This window comes from Salvelinus alpinus, chromosome 17 (assembly GCF_045679555.1).
Source record: "Salvelinus alpinus chromosome 17, SLU_Salpinus.1, whole genome shotgun sequence".
Taxonomy (NCBI): Eukaryota; Metazoa; Chordata; class Actinopteri; order Salmoniformes; family Salmonidae; genus Salvelinus; species Salvelinus alpinus.
This window is the reverse complement of record NC_092102.1, coordinates 28,176,726-28,196,092: the sequence shown is the minus strand read 5'-3', so window position 1 is coordinate 28,196,092 and position 19,367 is coordinate 28,176,726. Positions and strand designations below refer to the sequence as shown.

Below are 19,367 nucleotides of genomic sequence, written 5' to 3'. Positions count from 1 at the left end.
ACAAGCCAGGTACATACCATGGGAACGCTGATGCTCAAGTAGACTGCCCGTTCCAGAAATCATCGCTCAGGAAGGAGAAAATTAGCAAGTCTTGATGATCGATGTGTTGGATGATGCACCGGTGAACACAGAACAAATCAGGCAATGGACTTTAAAGGATGTAACGCTATCACAAGTGCATGAAGGCCGCTTGGCCTTGAGGCCGCTTGGCCTTGAGTGTTCGAGATGGGTGTGTACGTACTATGGGGTTCAAGAGTAGTTATCCCACCATAAGGGTGGGGTATGCTACTGTAGTTGTTGCACTGGTCGCATCCAGGTACGTCGAGAATGAAAGGCCAAGCGAGGTGGCCAAAGATGGACAAGTACGTGGAAAATGAGGTCAGCCTGTGTACAGATTGTCAGAGTAACAGGAAGTCACCCCCCACCGTGCCATTACATCCATGGAAATGGCCAGGAAAACCATGAACACGACTACATTTGGACTACGCTGAATCCTTCCTAGGAAAAATATTCCTTAAGTGGATGAATGTTACCCCATGAGCACATCACCATCGCACGCTATGATTGAGAAGTTGAGATAAAGCTTCAGTGTCATGGGATTGTTATCCAAGATGGCGAATTTGAGATAAAGCATCAGTGTCATGGGATTGTTATCCAAGATGGCGTAGCAGTCAGACGTCTTTGTCTTGTCCCATGTGTATATATCTTTTTCTTCGCGTTCTTTTTAATATTTTTCCTAAACCTCAACTTCAAAATACTCTCCTGAAACCCGCCTCACCCAATGTGGTGTGGATCTGTTTTTTGTTGTTGTTTTTTTACTAAAGTATTTCAATTTACCTCCGAACTGGAATACCTCAACTGAAGCTAGCTAGCTAACTAGCTACCAATCAGCTAACCACTGCTAGCGGTCATCAGCTAACCTTTAGCTCGGAAAGCTCTCGCCAGTTCGTACAACGCGCTTCAAACCAGAGCATACCAGACCTATTTTTCTCTCCATATCCCCGAATTCCTACCACAAACTCTGAACCTTTTCATCTGGATCATCACAGCTAGCTAACCACAACCCGGGTTGACTACTCCTGGCTAACGTTTCCGTCCCGGAGCTAGCAACAACTAGCCTGGGGCTAGCCCATGCTAGACTCCCGGCTCATCTCCCGGCTCACTCCTGGGCTACAATATCCAGACCCTTTCTACTGCCGATACGGGGCACGGAACCCCATCGATCCTCTACGACTGGAATACCGACATAATCTGCCGAGGATTCCATCAGGCCCCTCAGGCGCGACGCCGGCTGAAGGCCCATTCTGCTAACCTGCTAGGCCTACTAGCTACCTAGAGCTACTTGGAACCCTACTAACTCCAAGACAGGTCTATCGACGTCACCGCACGAAGAGGCAAAAACAGACTTACCCCCAGAATTTGGGTTTAATATTTTTTATGGAAAAGTTTGATCCTACTGATATATGGAGAGAGAGGTTTCCGGCCGTCAGATCATTCACTTGGAGTAGCAAAACAGGTTCCAGACAATCGAGAATAGATTTTTGACTTATATCCAAATGTATTGATAGTGAGTGTGTTACTACAAATATTTGTACTACTCCCCTCACAGACCATAGGGCCATTTACATTGATATCAAAATATTTACCCCTGATACTAACCTTGGCAGAGCATCCTACTGGAAGCTAAATAGCTCATTATTAAATAATGATATGGTTAAATTTGAGGTTAAAGATCTGCTCTCACACTTTTGGGAAAGGGCTTGTGAAGAAAAATCTTATTGCAAGAACTGGGAGCTCTATAAATTTGAGGTGTCCAAATACTTAAAAAAATATGGTAGTAATCTTGCTAAGACCAGAAGAGCTGAGGAGGAAAAGGTGATCATTAAGATAACTTCCCTTTCTCAGAGGTCCCCAGCCGGCCTCTCGGGGGAGGAGAAGATGGAACTAATTAAGTTACAAAATAAACTGGATAATATATATAGATTAAAAGCAGAAGCATGGAGGAGGTGTGGTGGTGTGGGGGTGTTTTGCTGGTGACACTGTCTATGATTTATTTAGAAGTCAAGGCACACTTAACCAGCATGGCTACCACAGCATTCTGCAGCAATACGCCATCCCATCTGGTTTGGGCTTAGTGGGACTATCAGTTGTTTTTCAACAGGACATATTTTCACGCTGACTGGCTAAAGTTGACTAGCTCACTAGCTAGCTACCTACTTCCAGACACAAATGAGAGAACACCTCACTGACCATTTTACTCGCCGTAGCAGAGCTGGTTATTCACTTCATGAATATTAGGCATACAGGGCATGCTTCTGTGCAAATGCACATTTATTATCTGCAGTTGATTGAATCGTGGATTGAATAATGACAAAATGAAAACATGTTTTTAGAAATTGTTGCTAATTTCTTGAAAATGAAATACAGAAATATTAATATCATAATTACATAAGTATTCACACCCCTGAGTCAATACTTTGGCAGCGATTACAGCCGTGAGTCTTTCTGGGGTCAGTCTCTAAGAGCTTTCCACACCTTGATTGGGAAACACTTGCCTATTATTATTTTTTAAATTCTTCAAGCTCTGTCAAATTGGTTGTTGATAATTGTTAGACAACCATTTTCAGGTCTTTACATAGATTTTCAAGTAGATTTAAGTCAAAACTGTAACTCAGCCACTCAGGAACATTTACTGTCTTCTTGGTAAGCAACTCCAGTGTAGATTTGGCCTTGTTTTATGTTATTGTCCTGCTGAAAGGTGCATCTTCCTCTAGGATTTTGCCTTTGCTTAGCTCCATTCCGTTTATTTTTTATCCTGAAAAACTCCCCAGTCCTGAACGATTACAAGCATAACCATGACATGATGTAGCCACCACAATGCTTGAAAATATGGAGAGGTACTCAGTAATGAGTTTTATTGGATTTGCCCCAAACATTCCACTTTGTGTTCAGGACAAAAAGTGAATTGCTTTGCCGCATTCTTTTGCAGTATTAGTTTAGTGCATGTTTTGGAATATTTGTATTCTGTACAGGCTTCCTTCTTTTCCCTCTGTTAATTATGTTAGTATTGTTGAGTAACTACAATGTTGTTGATCCATCCTCAGTTTTCTTATATCACAGCCTTTAAACTCTGTAACTGTTTCAAAGTCACCATTGGCCTCATGGTGAAATCCCTGAGCGGTTTCCTTCCTCCCCGGCAACTGAGTTAGTAAGGACGCCTGTATCTTTGTAATGACTGTGTGAATTGATACACCATCCAAAGTGTAATTATTAACTTCACCATGCTTAAAGGAATATTCAATGTTAGATTTTTTTCATTTGACCCATCTACCAATAGGTGCCCTTTGCGAGGCATTGGAAAACCTCCCTGGTCTTTGTGGTTGAATCTGTGTTCGAAATTCACTGCTCGACTGAGGGACCTTACAGATCATTGTATGTGTGGGGTACAAAGATGAGGTAGTCATTCAAAAACCATGTTGAACACTATTATTGCACACAGTTAGTCAAATCAAATATTATTAGTCACATGCGCCGAATACCTTATAGTGAAATGCTTACTTACAAGCCCCCAACCAAAAGTGCTGTTTCACAAAATATAGATAAGAATGAGATAAAAGTAACAAGTATACCAGGCAGTGATGCAATCAGCCAGGATGCTCTCGATGGTGCAGCAGTAGAACCTTTTGAGGATCTGAGGACCCATGCCAAATCTTTTCAGTCTCCTGCGGGGGAATAGGTTTTGTCGTGCCCGCTTCACGACTGTCTTGGTGTGCTTGGACCATGTTAGTTTGTTGGTGATGTGGCAACCAAGGAACTTGAAGCTCTCAACCTGCTCCCCTGCAGCCCCGTCGATGAGAATGGGGGTGTGCTCGGTCCATGCAACTTATTAAGTGACTTGTTAATCACATTTTTACTCCGGAACTTAATTAGGCTTGCCATAACAAAGGGGTTGAATACTCATTTTTAAACCTCCAATATGTAACTTTTTGGGAGACCTGACAAAATTCACATTGAAATGTGATTTATAGAAATGTCATTCTCATTGAAAGCAAGTCTAAGGAATGGTAGATTTGTTCTATGCGCGCAATTTCTATGCTTGCCGGTTTTTACTTACGGGTTTTGTACACTAGCTTCAAACAGTTTGAAAATACAATATTTTTGGTAATGAAAAGATATTTCACAGCGGTTTAGACAGTGATTCTCTACACTATACTTGCTTGTTTTGTCACATAAACTGAAATTAGGCAAACTATTTGAATTTTAGCATTCAGGAAATGGCAGAGATTTCTACATAGTGAATCTTTAATTAATTTGTTTAAAAAAATCTAAAAACCTAATTCCACTTTGATGTTATGGGTTATTGTGTGTAGGCAAGTGACAAAAAAAATTGAAATTTAATCCATTTTAAATTCAGGCTGTAACACAAAATGTGAAAACTTTCTATAGTTACTGTACATTTTTGCTGATAGCTGCTTTTTTAGGGCAATGACTGTGATATGTGGTTGTTATGCCTACATTAGTTGACTGTAAATCGCTCTCAGGTTTGGGTAGGTTACTTTCTAAGTGTAATCCCTTATAGTTACCTGTTCAAAACAGTACAGTAATGTAATGTAACAGTAATGTAATTTTTGGTTTATCCAAACTCAGTAACATAATCCTATTATATTCAGTTACTTTTGGATTACATTCCCCATGAGGAATTAGAAAAAGACAAAAAGGATCCATCAAATGCCTTTGGTGTGTCATCATAGTGGTCTCTAACCAGGGCAAGGTGACCGGAAACATGACCGAATACACACAGTGTAGCTATTCTCTCCGCAAGGCTATCAAACAGGCTAAGTCCCAGTACAGAGACAAAATTGAATCGCAATTCAACAGCTCAGACACAAGGGGTATGTGGCAGGGTCTACAGTCTATCACGGATTACAAAAAGAAAAGCAGCCCCGTCGCGGATCAGGATGTCTTGCTCCCAGACAGGCTAAATACCTTTTTTGCCTGCTTTGAGGATAATACAGTGCCACTGACACGGCCCACTACCAAAACCTGCGGGCTCTCCTTCACTGCAGCCGAGGTGAGTAAAACATTTAAACGTGTTAACCCTCGCAAGGCTGCAGGCCCAGACGGCATTCCCAGCCGCGTCCTCAGAGCATGCGCAGACCAGCTGGCTGGTGTGTTTACGGACATATTCAATCAATCCTTAGCCCAGTCTGCTGTTCCCACATGCTTCAAGAGGGCCACCATTGTTCCTGTTCCCAAGAAAGCTAAGGTAACTGAGCTAAACGACTACCGCCCCGTAGCACTCACTTCCGTCATCATGAAGTGCTTTGAGAGACTAGTCAAGGACCATATCACCTCCACCCTACCGGACACCCTAGACCCACTCCAATTTGCTTACCGACCCAATAGGTCCACAGACGACGCAATCGCAACCACACTGCACACTGCCCTAACCCATCTGGACAAGAGGAATACCTATGTGAGAATGCTGTTCATCGACTACAGCTCAGCATTCAACACCATAGTACCCTCCAAACTCGTCATCAAGCTCGAGACCCTGGGCCTCGACCCCGCCCTGTGCAACTGGGTCCTGGACTTCCTGACGGGCCGCCCCCAGGTGGTGAGGGTAGGTAACAACATCTCCACCCCGCTGATCCTCAACACTGGGGCCCCACAAGGGTGCGTTCTGAGCCCTCTCCTGTACTCCCTGTTCACCCACGACTGCGTGGCCATGCACGCCTCCAACTCAATCATCAAGTTTGCGGACGACACTACAGTGGTAGGCTTGATTACCAACAACGACGAGACGGCCTACAGGGAGGAGGTGAGGGCCCTCGGAGTGTGGTGTCAGGAAAATAACCTCACACTCAACGTCAACAAAACAAAGGAGATGATTGTGGACTTCAGGAAACAGCAGAGGGAGCTCCCCCCTATCCACATCGACGGGTCAGTAGTGGAGAAGGTGGAAAGTTTTAAGTTCCTCGGTGTACACATCACGGACAAACTGAATTGGTCCACCCACACAGACAGCGTTGTGAAGAAGGCGCAGCAGCGCCTCTTCAACCTCAGGAGGCTGAAGAAATTCGGCTTGTCACCAAAAGCACTCACAAACTTCTACAGATGCACAATCGAGAGCATCCTGTCGGGCTGTATCACCGCCTGGTACGGCAACTGCTCCGCCCACAACCGTAAGGCTCGCCAGAGGGTAGTGAGGTCGGCAGAACGCATCACCCGGGGCAAACTACCTGCCCTCCAGGACACCTACACCACCCGATGTCACAGGAAGGCCATAAAGATCATCAAGGACAACAACCACCCAAGCCACTACCTGTTCACCCCGCTATCATCCAGAAGGCGAGGTCAGTACAGGTGCATCCAAGCAGGGACCGAGAGACTGAAAAACAGCTTCTATCTCAAGGCCATCAGACTGTTAAACAGCCACCACTAACATTTAGCGGCCGCTGCCAACAAACTGACTCAGCTCCAGCCACCTTAAAAATGGGAATTGATGGAAATTATGTAAAAATGTACCACCAGCCACTTTAAACAATGCCACCTAATATAATGTTTACATACCCTACATTACACATCTCTTATGTATATGTATATACTGTACTCTATATCATCTACTGCATCTTGCCATCTTATGTAATACATGGACCACTAGCCACTTTAAACTATGCCACTTTATGTTTACATACCCTACAGTACTCATCTCATAGGTATATACCGTACTCTATACCATCTACTGCACCTTGCCTATGCCGTCTGTACCATCACTCATTCATATATCTTTATGTACATATTCTTATCCCTTTACACTTGCGTGTATAAGGTAGTAGTTGCGGAATTGTTAGGTTAGATTACTTGTTGTTATTACTGCATTGTCGGAACTAGAAGCACAAGCATTTCGCTACACTCGCATTAACATCTGCTAACCATGTGTATGTGACTAATAAATTTGATTTGATTTGATTTGACATGTGGTCAGACATGCTCAGGGGGAAGATATTTACTTGAGCCTATTTTAAATGCTGAATTGAATGTCATTGACAAAACAGAAAGGTGTCATAATGTTTTTCTTCTTTTTTACAAACATCCTTTCTGAATTTTAAAGTAATTCAATAAGTAATCATCTACTTTTTCAAAAGTATCTGTCATTTGATTACAATATTTGTGCTAACATTACAGTATTTTTTTTATCAGATGTAGAGGTTATTCCCCAACCCTGGTCACTCTCTGGATAAGAGCGTCTACTAAATGAGCAAAATATAACTAAAAGAATAGAATGTGGGCAGAGAAAAAAACTAAACAATGCGGCTAGAGATTGATTGTTTTGAAGTTTGGGGTGGCAGGTAGCCTAGTGGTTAGAGCGTTGGACTAGTAACCGAAAGTTTGCAACATCGAATCCCCGAGCTGACAAGGTAAAAATCTGTCCTTCTAACCCTGAACAAGGCAGTTAACCCACTGTTCCATCTGGGCCGCCATTGAAAATAACAATTTGTTCTTAACTGACTTGCCTAGTTAAACAAAGATAAAATAAAAAGTTACAGAAACTCCTCACGTGACCGGAAATATAACCTGAGTATACCGTGACGTAGACAATCGGGAGCCAATGGAAAACCGATTGATCTGGACGAGGCTGTTGATTGGTTGGTTCAAATGGCGAGAAACTTTAAACGGTTACGCCAAAACTCATTTGTTATTTTGCGCTCGCAACACTGCAGTTCAGCTGACGGCTCACTCGATTTCTATTACGTGTTGGTTGTGTTTAAGAGGTACGTTATAATATTTTGTATTTTAATGGACATCTCTTTTGTATCTAATTTACCCAGATAATTTTGATCAACAGTAAACTTACTAGCTAGCTAACGTTACCTGGTCGACTAATGCTAGCTAACATTATTTTGCATAGTTAACTTCAGTACACAATTTCTGGTATTAATTTGGATTTTATATAACGTTAGCTCGCGTGTTTGCTGTAATAACGTATATTTTGTCGCTACGCAGTTAAATGTGTTTGTGAATGAATAACCTTAGCTAACTAACTCTGCTAGACCCATTTGAACAACTCACATCATGCATAATCTGCTTGTTTAGGCAGAGACAATAGGTGCGGTGATGGATGCTGAGATGGCGCAGAGCGAATCGGCTAGTCACTACGAATTCGATGCACCGTCACATGTCATTGATTTCCAAGCATTGGAAACGGAGGACAACGCAGATATTTGGTTTGGTAAGATAGTTAGCAACCTATGTTCACGTGCTTGTGAACAATATTTTGAATGTCATTTAATTCTACGTGAGCCTCAAGTAGAATTCAATGAAATAACAAATGTGAGGGCATAAATGATCGTTTGGATCAGGAAAGTTTCTTCTAACGACTTCAAGTCAATGTTGAATAAAATTATATTTTAACTTTACCGGTTTTCTGTGTGTTTGGTCCTTTTGCAGGTAGGAATGAGACAATATCCATCCACAGGAAAATATAATTACATCAACTTTTCAAAGGGCCAGAAATCTGAACGCACTTGAAGCATGTGCACAATATTAAAATGCATGTAGGAGACTCATTCATGGGTGTAGAGCTCCTGCACATGCTTCAGGTGATAGAAGTCTTAATGCCCTAAAGTTTATGTAGTTACACTTTCCGGTGGAAATATGGTCTCACAATCCTACCTGCAGAAGGACCAACCAAGGACTTGGGTCAATTAAGTTAAAACCATTTTATCCAATATACTGGCTTGTAGAGGTCTTGAGAGGTAACTTTAGCTGACTGAATGCAATTCAACTTCAGGTCTCCAGGCTAGTAAGAATGGTGCTTCCCAGGATGAATGCATGCATTTCAATGTTTGTCAGCATGCTCCAATGGGGGCCTGACTACATGCTTTTGAAGTGGCAAACTTGCCAAGTTCTTGAATTCCCACAATGTATTCCTGAATCATTTGATGCTCTGCAGACCAATGTGCTGGCCAGGATGAGAGACTGTTTGGCCATCTTGCCACCCCAAACAGAAACATACCATTTGGTGCGACCCCCAAAGCACACTTGCCCAGGGCGATTGTATCTCCCAGGGTGAAAGAGAACTCCGACTCGGGTTGGTACTTTAGACAGTTGTGTGATTTATCTAGGCCAGATACATTCACAAGTTTGACTGACCATTGTGTAATGTGCTAATTATTACTGTTTCCACAATAGAAGCCCCAAGCACATCCTCAGTACCCACCACAGCAGATGCCCTGAGCACGTCCTCCAACATTGTCACATCCTGGGGAAATAGGCCAGCACCGGTAGCTGCCCCACCAAAGGGACCGCCTGCCCGACCACGCAGGTATTTTGTTTCTAGAACACTTAGCTAACATCTTGTTTGAGAGTTCTGTGAGGCTCTACATTGGTCAAATTGAGTTTTCACAAACCGATAGATCATTTAGTGCAGCTTTCGTCCTGCTACATTCATGGGTGTTCAGAATATTTTGTTTATTGCAAAAGTTAAAAGGAAAGATCACAAGGATAAAAACTTTTACTCTAAAGTATTGTCTCTGTTCCAAAACAAGCTTCTGCCTGTTTAGCTGTAGACCACTCCAGGAGTAAATGAAGTTCCAGTTGTCTTTGACCTAACTAGTCAGCATTAGACGAACCAACTGTATGCTTCCAAGTGGCAATCCTGTTTCTTCACTGAAGGGTGTCAAAACGCAAAGATGCAGCCAGCAATGAAGGACAGCACACAGCCCCTGAAGCTGCACCACCTGTTAAGAAGCTGAGGAGGTCTGTAAACATTTCCACTATCCTGCCCTCTGCCACCGGTCTATTGTTATGAGCAGCTTTGTGCCTAGGATTATTAAATCCAGCCCTGGATGTAATCATGGTAGTCATCAGTCTAACTGTTTACAGCTCAAACCCAACTGCTGTAAGAACCTTTCGCCCACGTAGAAGGTAAACAACTGGAGGGTCTTCCCCCTTCCCACCATGGTGAAAATGTTTAGAGGGGGCTATTTCGGCATGGTCAAAACTCTTCATTTTTGGGATTGGAATTATAAACAAACATTGGCTGTTGGTCATTAGTGACTGTGCCAATGTACAGTGGGGCAAAAAAGTATTTAGTCAGCCACCAATTGTGCAAGTTCTCCCACTTAAAAAGATGAGAGAGGCCTGTAATTTTCTTCATAGGTACACTTCAACTATGACAGACAAAATGAGGAGAGAAAAATCCAGAAAATCACATTGTAGAATTTTTTATGATTTTATTTGCAAATTATGGTGGAAAATAAGTATTTGGTCACCTACAAACAAGCAAGATTTCTGGCTCTTTCTGGCTCTCACAGACCTTCTTTAAGAGGCTCCTCTGTCCTCCACTCGTTACCTGTATTAATGCCACCTGTTTGAACTTGTTATCAGTATAAAAGACACCTGTCCACAACCTCAAACAGTCACACTCCAAACTCCACTATGGCCAAGACCAAAGAACTGTCAAAGGACACCAGAAACAAAATTGTAGACCTGCACCAGGCTGAGAAGACTGAATCTGCAATAGGTAAGCAGCTTGGTTTGAAGAAATCAACTGTGGGAGCAATTATTAGGAAATGGAAGACATACAAGACCACTGATAATCTCCCTCGATCTGGGGCTCCACGCAAGATCTCACCCCGTGGGGTCAAAATGATCACAAGAACGGTGAGCAAAAATCCCAGAACCACACGGGGGGACCTAGTGAATGACCTGCAGAGAGCTGGGACCAAAGTAACAAAGCCTACCATCAGTAACACACTACGCCGCCAGGGACTCAAATCCTGCAGTGCAAGACGTGTCCCCCTGCTTAAGCCATTACATGTCCAGGTCCGTCTGAAGTTTGCTAGAGAGCATTTGGATGATCCAGAAGAAGATTGGGAGAATGTCAGATGAAACCAAAATATAACTTTTTGGTAAAAACTCAACTCGTCATGTTTGGAGGACAAAGAATGCTGAGTTGCATCCAAAGAACACCATACCTACTGTGAAGCATGGAGGTGGAAACATCATGCTTTGGGGCTGTTTTTCTGCAAAGGGACCAGGACGACTGATCCGTGTAAAGGAAAGAATGAATGGGGCCATGTATCGTGAGATTTTGAGTGAAAACCTCCTTCCATCAGCAAGGGCATTGAAGATGAAATGTAGCTGGGTCTTTCAGCATGACAATGATCCCAAACACACTGCCCGGGCAACGAAGGAGTGGCTTCGTAAGAAGCATTTCAAGGTCCTGGAGTGGCCTAGCCAGTCTCCAGATCTCAACCCCATAGAAAATCTTTGGAGGGAGTTGAAAGTCCGTGTTGCCCAGCAACAGCCCCAAAACATCACTGCTCTAGAGGAGATCTGCATGGAGGAATGGGCCAAAATACCAGCAACAGTGTGTGAAAACCTTGTGAAGACTTACAGAAAACGTTTGACCTCTGTCATTGCCAACAAAGGGTATATAACAAAGTATTGAGAAACTTTTGTTATTGACCAAATACTTATTTTCCACCATAATTTGCAAATAAATTCATTAAAAATCCTACAATGTGATTTTCTGGATATTTTTTTTTCTCATTTTGACTGTCATAGTTGAAGTGTACCTATGATGAAAATACAGGCCTCTTCTCCCACTTAAAAAGACGAGACTTGCACAATTGGTGGCTGACTAAATACTTTTATGCCCCACTGTATTACTTTTTCACATGCAGATATAGTTTTGTCACCTTTGCATGGCATACGCTTTTAGTGTAAGGACTGATGTTTAATAATTAACCTTGACCAATTGTCTTGTGGAGAAAAGTAACCAGACTGTCTTGGTTTGTCTGTTTCCCAGGAGCTTATCACTACCCCCTAGACGCAGTGGTAGTGTCCGTACTAGCGTGCGACTCAACCCCAGAGCAGCCAACCAGGCCCGGCCCGCTGCAGCAGCCGCGAGCACCACACAGTAAGGCATTCTATCACTAATGGATTCAGCAATTAGTCAAGGAGGCACCATGACCTGATATTGGTGCCGACAAGCCTGTCAGTCCTTTCGTCCATGGCTACGTTAAGGAATTTGAGTGTTTACATTTCCCTGGGCACATCCAACAGTCTTATAGCCATAGCAGTAATACCTTATGCAACTAACCAAGTGTTTGCACATGGCTAGGACAAAAGCCTCCACAACCAGTGCTTCTCTAGGACCAGGATTGTAGAACACTGCCTTTGAAGGTTAATATCCCTAGATTGTGTGTTCACCCAGGAATAAGAGCTCTGAGCAGCAGGAGATGGTGCACATCAAGACTCTTCAGAAGGAGGTGGCTGACAAGCGGAAGAGGAACGAGGCCAGCTACAAGGCTGCCTTGGCAGGCAGTAAGTACCCCTTCCTTTCTACGAGTGAAGCGTTGCAAGTCTTCCTGACTTAAGAGGGATTTCATCTTGTCACTCAGGTCAGCTCCCTAAGAAGCTGGCTCTTGCCACCACCGTACCCAAAGAGTTCAACTTCAGCACAGATGGACGCGTCAAGGCAGGCACTGCATCAACCCACATGGAGGTGGACTTCACTGCTCAGCTCCGCAAGCACCCGTCCTCCCCCGTAAGTAGCTAGCTTTCTGTTTGGCCACATCGCTGCTATGGCTGTTAAAAGGATGGTTCACACAAACAAATATATGATTTTCCACTTACCTAGGTTGCCAATTCACCTGACATATTTTTGATTACTTGTTTCTTTTAATTCATCTCCTGAATTATTTCCATCTCAGACCAAGGCGCCGAAGGGTGCCACTGTTCCCAAGCCCTTCAACCTGTCAACTGGCAGCAAGAGGAAGGTGGCGGACCCTGTCCCCTTCATGCCCATGGCCCAACAGATCGAGCTGTTCCAGAAACGGACTCCGACCCGCTACCACCTTCGTAGTCGACAGAGCCAGGAGAGGGGTGCGTATGTTAGCTTTGTCATTGTTGTACATTACAGCTGAGTGGCAGTCACATAGCATACCCTGGGATGTGCTCACTGTATGCATGGCTGGGATTCATGAGATGTGTGACGAGGGAGGTGGCAGCAAATTACAATATGATGTCATCTCTTTCAGGCCCATCGCCTGTGAAGAGTGAGCAGCTTAAGATCACCCACCCTCACACCCCTCAACTGATGACCCGACAGAGGAGCCGTCCCACGGCGGTCAAGAGCAGCGCTGAGCTGGAGGCCGAGGAGCTCCAGAAACTCCAACAGTGAATCCACACTTATGGCTTCTTCACACTCTATCCTTCTACCCTCTGCATAGTAGTTATTAGACTGTTGGGTTACTTTTACCCGTGTGTACTCCCAATGAGACTTGAACAAAGCCAAAACGTTTACTGTTGCTCCAGCTCATCCATAGTCCAACAACCTTCAGCCGGAGGCCTGTTCAGAAGGACAGAACTTGCAGATAGTAATACATTGTGTAGAACCAATATGATTGTTCGACTAGGGAATTGTGTCTACTTATTCTATTGCTATTTGCATTGTTCAGAACACTTTGTCATTTAATAAATTAATCCACCCCTGTCCTGTATATTCCAGGTTTAAGTTCAAGGCCCTGGAGCTGAACAGAAAGATCCTGGAGGGGGCACTGAACCCCAAAAAGCCCACTGTGAAGGAGTCCACGCACCCAGAGGTATTCCATATGCATATGGACAGGAGACATGCGGAGCGGCAAGCCAGCAAGAAGCCAGATGAGCCTGAGGAGCAGCACACCTTCCGCTCCCGCCCGCTGCCGGTCAGGATCCTGGAGGAGGTGGTGGTGAGTGCTACACGACCAACATGTTTTTACTGGATTGTCATCAATTTTTACACTGAATTGGTTGTACAGTTTGTTTCATGTCTGCTCCTTAAGCAAAGGAGAACCGAAGAAGATGGGCACCCAGGCTAGTAGTATGAGGCTTTCAGTTTTTTTACCTCCATACTATCTATTCAAGGCATTCTAGCACTGGTATAACACTGACTGTATATAAGATGTGAAGGCTCCGTTATTAATGGTCTACCCACACCTTTTGGTTCACAGGGTGTCCCGGAAAAGAAGGTGCAGTGTCCCACTGTTCCAGAGTCCCCTGCATGGGCCCTGAAGAGGATGTGCATGGACAGAAAATTGGAGGAGGTGAAACCCCCAGCCCCGCTCAAGGCCCATGCTGTGCCCCACTTTGGCCTGCCCTTTCTGCCTAAGCTCCAGGACAAGACCCAGGTGGAGGTGTGCCCCTTCTCCTTTGAAGAGCGGGAGCGCGAGAGGCGGGTGCTGAAAGAGAAGAGGCTGGAGGAGCTGAGGCACGAAGAGGTAGCCCCACTAACTGCCTTAAAATTGTTCAGATTTCTCCTCGTGTATCATTTGCCTTACATTCTATCAATATGGGTAGACCTGATGAATGATGCCACTAATGGCATTACAGATGCACTTGCCTGTCATTAGATGGCGGAGAGAAAGGTTTTTATTTTTGGATGCTTTGTAAGACTTAAGAATCAACATTTGTTTGGGATTAAGAATGATAGCCTTTTGCTGCAAGTTGTAGAGCTAGGAAATGTTGTCCTAACTAGGTGTTGGTCTGACAATATAGCCTAAATGGTTGTCTGTTACTTATTTAATGTTCTTAACCCCTCAGGCGCCAACGTTCAAGGCCCAGCCACTGCCAGACTTCCATGCGGTGGTCCTGCCAGAGAAGAAGGTGGCTGAGCCCACCAAGCCTGAGCCCTTCAAGCTGCTCCTCGACGAGCGGGGAGCCGCCAAGAATGACCGCTGGGAGCAGATGGTAAGACAAACCTTTAATGAATTCATGCCCTGTTGCTTTCATACTTTGACCATATACAGTACAAGGAATAACTAATTGTTTGATTCTGGTGCCAGAGTATGTCAGTCTTCATGCATGTTTACAACAAATGGTACAAAATCCTATTCCCTGCCACCCATACGGTATTTCCTCCGTTTTGTTCTCAGATGAAGGAGGAACAGAAGCACCAGGCGGAGGCAGCCACCTTCAAAGCTCGCCCAAACACGGCAATTCACAAAGAGCCGTTCATGCCCAAGAAAGAGAACCGCTCAGTCCTGGGTACGTATGACCACAACTGCCTCGCTCACCTCTGCTTTCTGCACTATGGTGGCCATGGACAACCCTGGTCCTGAACCTGTTAGACTTCTTTATTCAACCCCTGAAATGTTTCCACCATTTTTATTTAAGGATTTCCAACATGTCACCCTGAGCAGTTCTGTTGGATCATTACCCATCTCCAGGGGAAGGATGTATCAGTCGAACTGGAGCATATTTCTTCCCCCACTACGAATGACTGTCTTGTTTTTCTTAAGTCTCCTACTCCTTTACATGGGCTTGCCTACTCCTTTACATGGGCTTTGTTTGGGAAACACTGAGCTTGGCTTCTGCACCCCTAACCCTTTATTCTTTTTGCTTCCCACCTTTTACTTTCCAATTTTCCTCCCACCTTTGAGAACACCTCCCCACCCAAACCCTTTTCACCCCCACCCTCTTTCTCTTCCAACCCCTTTTCCTTGGCACTCTTTTAGAAGACATTAATAATTCCGTAGTTCCAGAGGTCTTCCAGCTATCCACAGAGCGCCGCGCCAAGGAGCGGCTGGAGTTTGAGCGGGCGGTGAGCGAAAAGGAGGCGCTGAGGGCTCGCGTGGAGGAGGCGCAGCGGATGGAGCTGGAGGAGTGCGAGAAGGAGAAAATGGCCAGGCTACGCCAAGAGCAGGTAACTATGCAAACCTTAGACCAGCCCCCCCCCCCCCCAAAAAAAAAAGAAATTTTGTTTACGCACTTATAATAACTTTTATTTTACATTTATTTAACTAGGCAAGTCAGTGAAGAACAAATTCTTATTTTCATTGACGGCCTAGGAAGAGTGGGTTAACTGCCTTGTTCAGGGGCAGGACGACAGATTTTTACCTTGTCAGCTCGGGGATTTGATCTTGCAATCTTCCGGTTACTAGTCAAACTTACAGTAAAATGGCTAATGTGAATCCAAACAGAAAGAAAAAATTGTTGCAGTGTGGTAGCACTTGGTGTCCATAGACCATTATAAACCAGAGCTATTGAAATGAACCATTTTCTCTACATGGGGTGCTGGCTTTTGTTCCAGCACACACACTCCTGGGTATTATTCCTTGGGTACAAACTAGGGTATAATCTAGGAGTGACTACCTGAACTTCTTCATGAAACATTTGTCTGTTACTAAATGTTTACCCTACTTAAGATGTGTGTGCTCCAGTACCAACACACCTGATACAACTGATTTTTTGGCTTTTTGATATAGTTGAATTAGGTGTTAATGTTTGAATTGTTGGAACAGAAGCCCTGCTTGAACCTTGGTGTAAATGGGTGTGTGGGTGTTTGAACTGCGTCTTAATGTCCCCTCTGTCCCTCAGGTCCACAAAGCCCAGCCCATCAGACGCTACAAACTGCTGGAGCTGAAGAAGAGCGACGTCACACTAACTGTGCCCCAGTCCCCCAACTTTTCTGACCGTTTCCGCATGTGATGGCTGAGGGAAAGGTTTCGTGTGTGTGTATGTATGTCTGCCTTTTTTATTAGTTTGTAGCTGTACATTAACTGCGGTTGTGAATTCGTCCACTGTAGTATTATACCTTGACTGGTAGAAAGGGTCTATACTTTCATCGTCCTTGATTCAGAAAAGTACATTTGACACATTTGCAGGTGGTTCTTAAGAAAAAGTAATATTCCCAAGAGCTGGTGAAATCCTACGTTTTGCCCTTAGTGGGGAGTGTCTTTGCCATTTTAGCTGCCAGACACGCATTTCCCAACCTCTGATGGAACTACACATTTCTATGCGACGTGCCCACGTCGTTCTGCGCGAGAAATGCCTCGTGTAGAACGATGTAAAATACATGCGCTGTAATCTTTCTGAATATTCGCTTGCTTTTGAAGAACCACCTGCAACTGAACATAAGATACTTTTGTGCTCAATTTGGAAGTAATGTATCGTCAAGAACAGGTTCGTTGGAAAATTAGCTTCTGACCCCTTTCTACTAGCCAAAGTGTAATGCTATTATGGGACAATTCACAAACCTATGTGTTATTGTATAGCTAAGTAACTACTTCTAATTCTATAAAACGTTCTAACTTCTCATTCCCATCTTAATTGTACGTGGCCTGTACTTTTTGTTTGTTCTGATTTACTGTCCGATTTCAATTATGTATAATAAAGTTTTTACTTTTAATATAGTAAAGATTTAGTTCATACACCAGAATTGACAGCCTTACTATCTTATGAAGTGATATCTGCATACTGAACCAGATTCTAAAAAGCAAAAAAAAATAGTTTTTTTTTTACTGAGTTACAGTTCATGAGCAAATCAGTCAAATGAAATGTATTCACTAGGCCCTAATTTATAGATTTCACATGACAGGGAATACAGATATGCATCTGGTCACAGATATACAGTGCATTAAAAGAAATGGGCCTCGGGATCTTGTCACGGTATTTTTGTGTGTTGACTTTGCCATCACTAATGCAATTGTGTCTGTAGCTTATGCTTGCCCATACCATAACCCCACCTCCACCATGGGGCACTGTCCCCAAGGATGACATCAGCAAACCACTCGCCCACATGACGCCATAGACGTGATCTGCGGTTGAGGCCGGTTGGACGTATAGCCAACTTCTCTAAAATGACAGCGACTTATGGTAGAGAAATTCAATTGGCAGCGGATCTGGTGGCCATTCCTGCAGTCAGTATGCCAGTTGCATTCTTACAAAATGAGATGTCTGTGGAATTGTGTTGTGGCAAAACTGCAGACATGTCATAAACAACAGATACCATTAATATGAAGGGGCTAGAAGTGTCTTACAGGGTGAGTTACCGAGTGGCTGAGACAGGCAAGCCCCATACTATTGTGGCGGACTTAATTCTTCCTGCTGCTGCGGATATGGCTGGGGGGGAAAAGGCCCCCAAAAACTATACAGACTGCCTTCATCAAACACTTTCATGACGCTTCAGTGACATGGCAGAAGAAGTTTTGAAACAATTACTGCTTCGCATACAAGCCAGTGAATTATAAGCGTTACAGCTGGATGAGTCAACGGACGTGGCCAACCTGGCACAGCTCCTGGTATATGTCCGTTATGTTTATGGGGGGGGTCAATTAACCCTTGTATAGTCTAAACATTCTGTATACTCCCCTTGTCCTATGGGTCAAAAATGACCTGCCTTCACTAAACCCCTAAAATATAACAGCTTAATTGAATTTTAAACCCCAAATCTAATTTGCTTGAAGAAACAACTTGTCATTCATCAAACTTTGTGATTTATCTGGGTTTAATCAGTGGACACCACTCGTTTTTATTACAACACACCTGTCATTGTTTTCTTTACTAAAGTAGAGGATTATTATTATTCCTAAAGGTACTGCATAGGTGTAAAAAAAAAAAAAAAAATTGCAAGAGATAGCACTTGTATAGCCTAAGAAAGTAGCAGACGTGCTACAAAGTCGTTTTGAAAACATTTTATTGAAGGGAAACAAGTGTTGAACTTTTTTGCCAACAGTGATATATTCTTATATACTGTACAATGAGGAATTCAACTACAAAATACTAGTCTTCCATTTTTTTTTACCATTGCCCCACCCACAAGCAGTATTAAGAATAAGATAATAGATACAAAACAAAAACGTGAAGAACATAAATCAATCATCTCTAATTAGCACATGAAGGACAGTATGGAAGTGTGTGTGTGTGTGTAACAGTATAACTTTAGTCCGTCCCCTCGCCCCGGGCGCGAACCAGGGACCCTCTGCACACATCAACAACAGTCACCCACGAAGCATCGTTACCCATCGCTCCACAAAACCGCGGCCCTTGCAGAGCAAGGGGAACCACCACTTCAAGGTCTCAGAGCAAGTGACGTCACCAATTGAAAGGGTATTAGCGCGCACCACCGCTAACTAGCTAGCCATTTCACATCCGTTATACTCACCCCCCTTTCGACCTCCTTTCCCGCAGCAACCAGTGATCCGGGTCAACAGCATCAATGTAACAGTTTAACTTTAGTCCGTCCCCTCGCCCCGAACCGGGCGCGATCCAGGGACCCTCTGCGCACATCAACAACAGTCACCCACAAAGCATCGTTACCCATCGCTCCACAAAAGCCGCGGCCCTTGCAGGGCAAGGGGAACCACTACTTCAAGGTCTCAGAGCAAGTGACGTCACCGATTGAAAGGCTATTAGCGCGCACCACCGCTAACTAGCTAGCCATTTCACATCCGTTACATGTGCATGGACTTAGCAGATGTATTTCTGCAGCACATAGTATTTGTTTCACAGTCCTTTGGGGGGCAGAATTGGCTGCAGCCTCAGGTGGACCAGGACAAGATTTAGCCCCCTGAACAGCTTTCACAAACGCTGCAGAG

At 44.0% G+C, this 19,367-nt stretch overlaps 1 protein-coding gene across 5 annotated transcripts; it reads left to right on the top strand.

Annotated features, from left to right (window-relative positions):
- Positions 1-7,646: 7,646 nt before the first annotated feature.
- On the top strand, positions 7,647-17,427 carry LOC139542664 (targeting protein for Xklp2-B-like). 5 transcript variants are annotated; one of them, XM_071348377.1, is made up of 17 exons: positions 7,647-7,775; positions 8,098-8,233; positions 8,957-9,094; positions 9,196-9,328; positions 9,679-9,762; positions 9,889-9,930; positions 11,819-11,929; positions 12,227-12,336; positions 12,414-12,559; positions 12,726-12,897; positions 13,053-13,191; positions 13,523-13,742; positions 14,004-14,270; positions 14,593-14,739; positions 14,925-15,036; positions 15,528-15,694; positions 16,369-17,427. In XM_071348377.1, the coding sequence occupies exons 2-17, from the start codon at positions 8,119-8,121 to the stop codon at positions 16,477-16,479; spliced, it is 2,214 nt and encodes a 737-aa protein (XP_071204478.1). In that variant the 5' UTR covers positions 7,647-7,775; positions 8,098-8,118; the 3' UTR covers positions 16,480-17,427. The 5 variants fall into 5 exon arrangements, with proteins under 5 accessions (XP_071204478.1, XP_071204477.1, XP_071204481.1 ...); XM_071348376.1 differs by having other exon boundaries at positions 15,507-15,694; XM_071348380.1 differs by lacking the exon at positions 8,957-9,094 and having other exon boundaries at positions 15,507-15,694.
- The last annotated feature ends 1,940 nt before the right edge of the window (positions 17,428-19,367 follow it).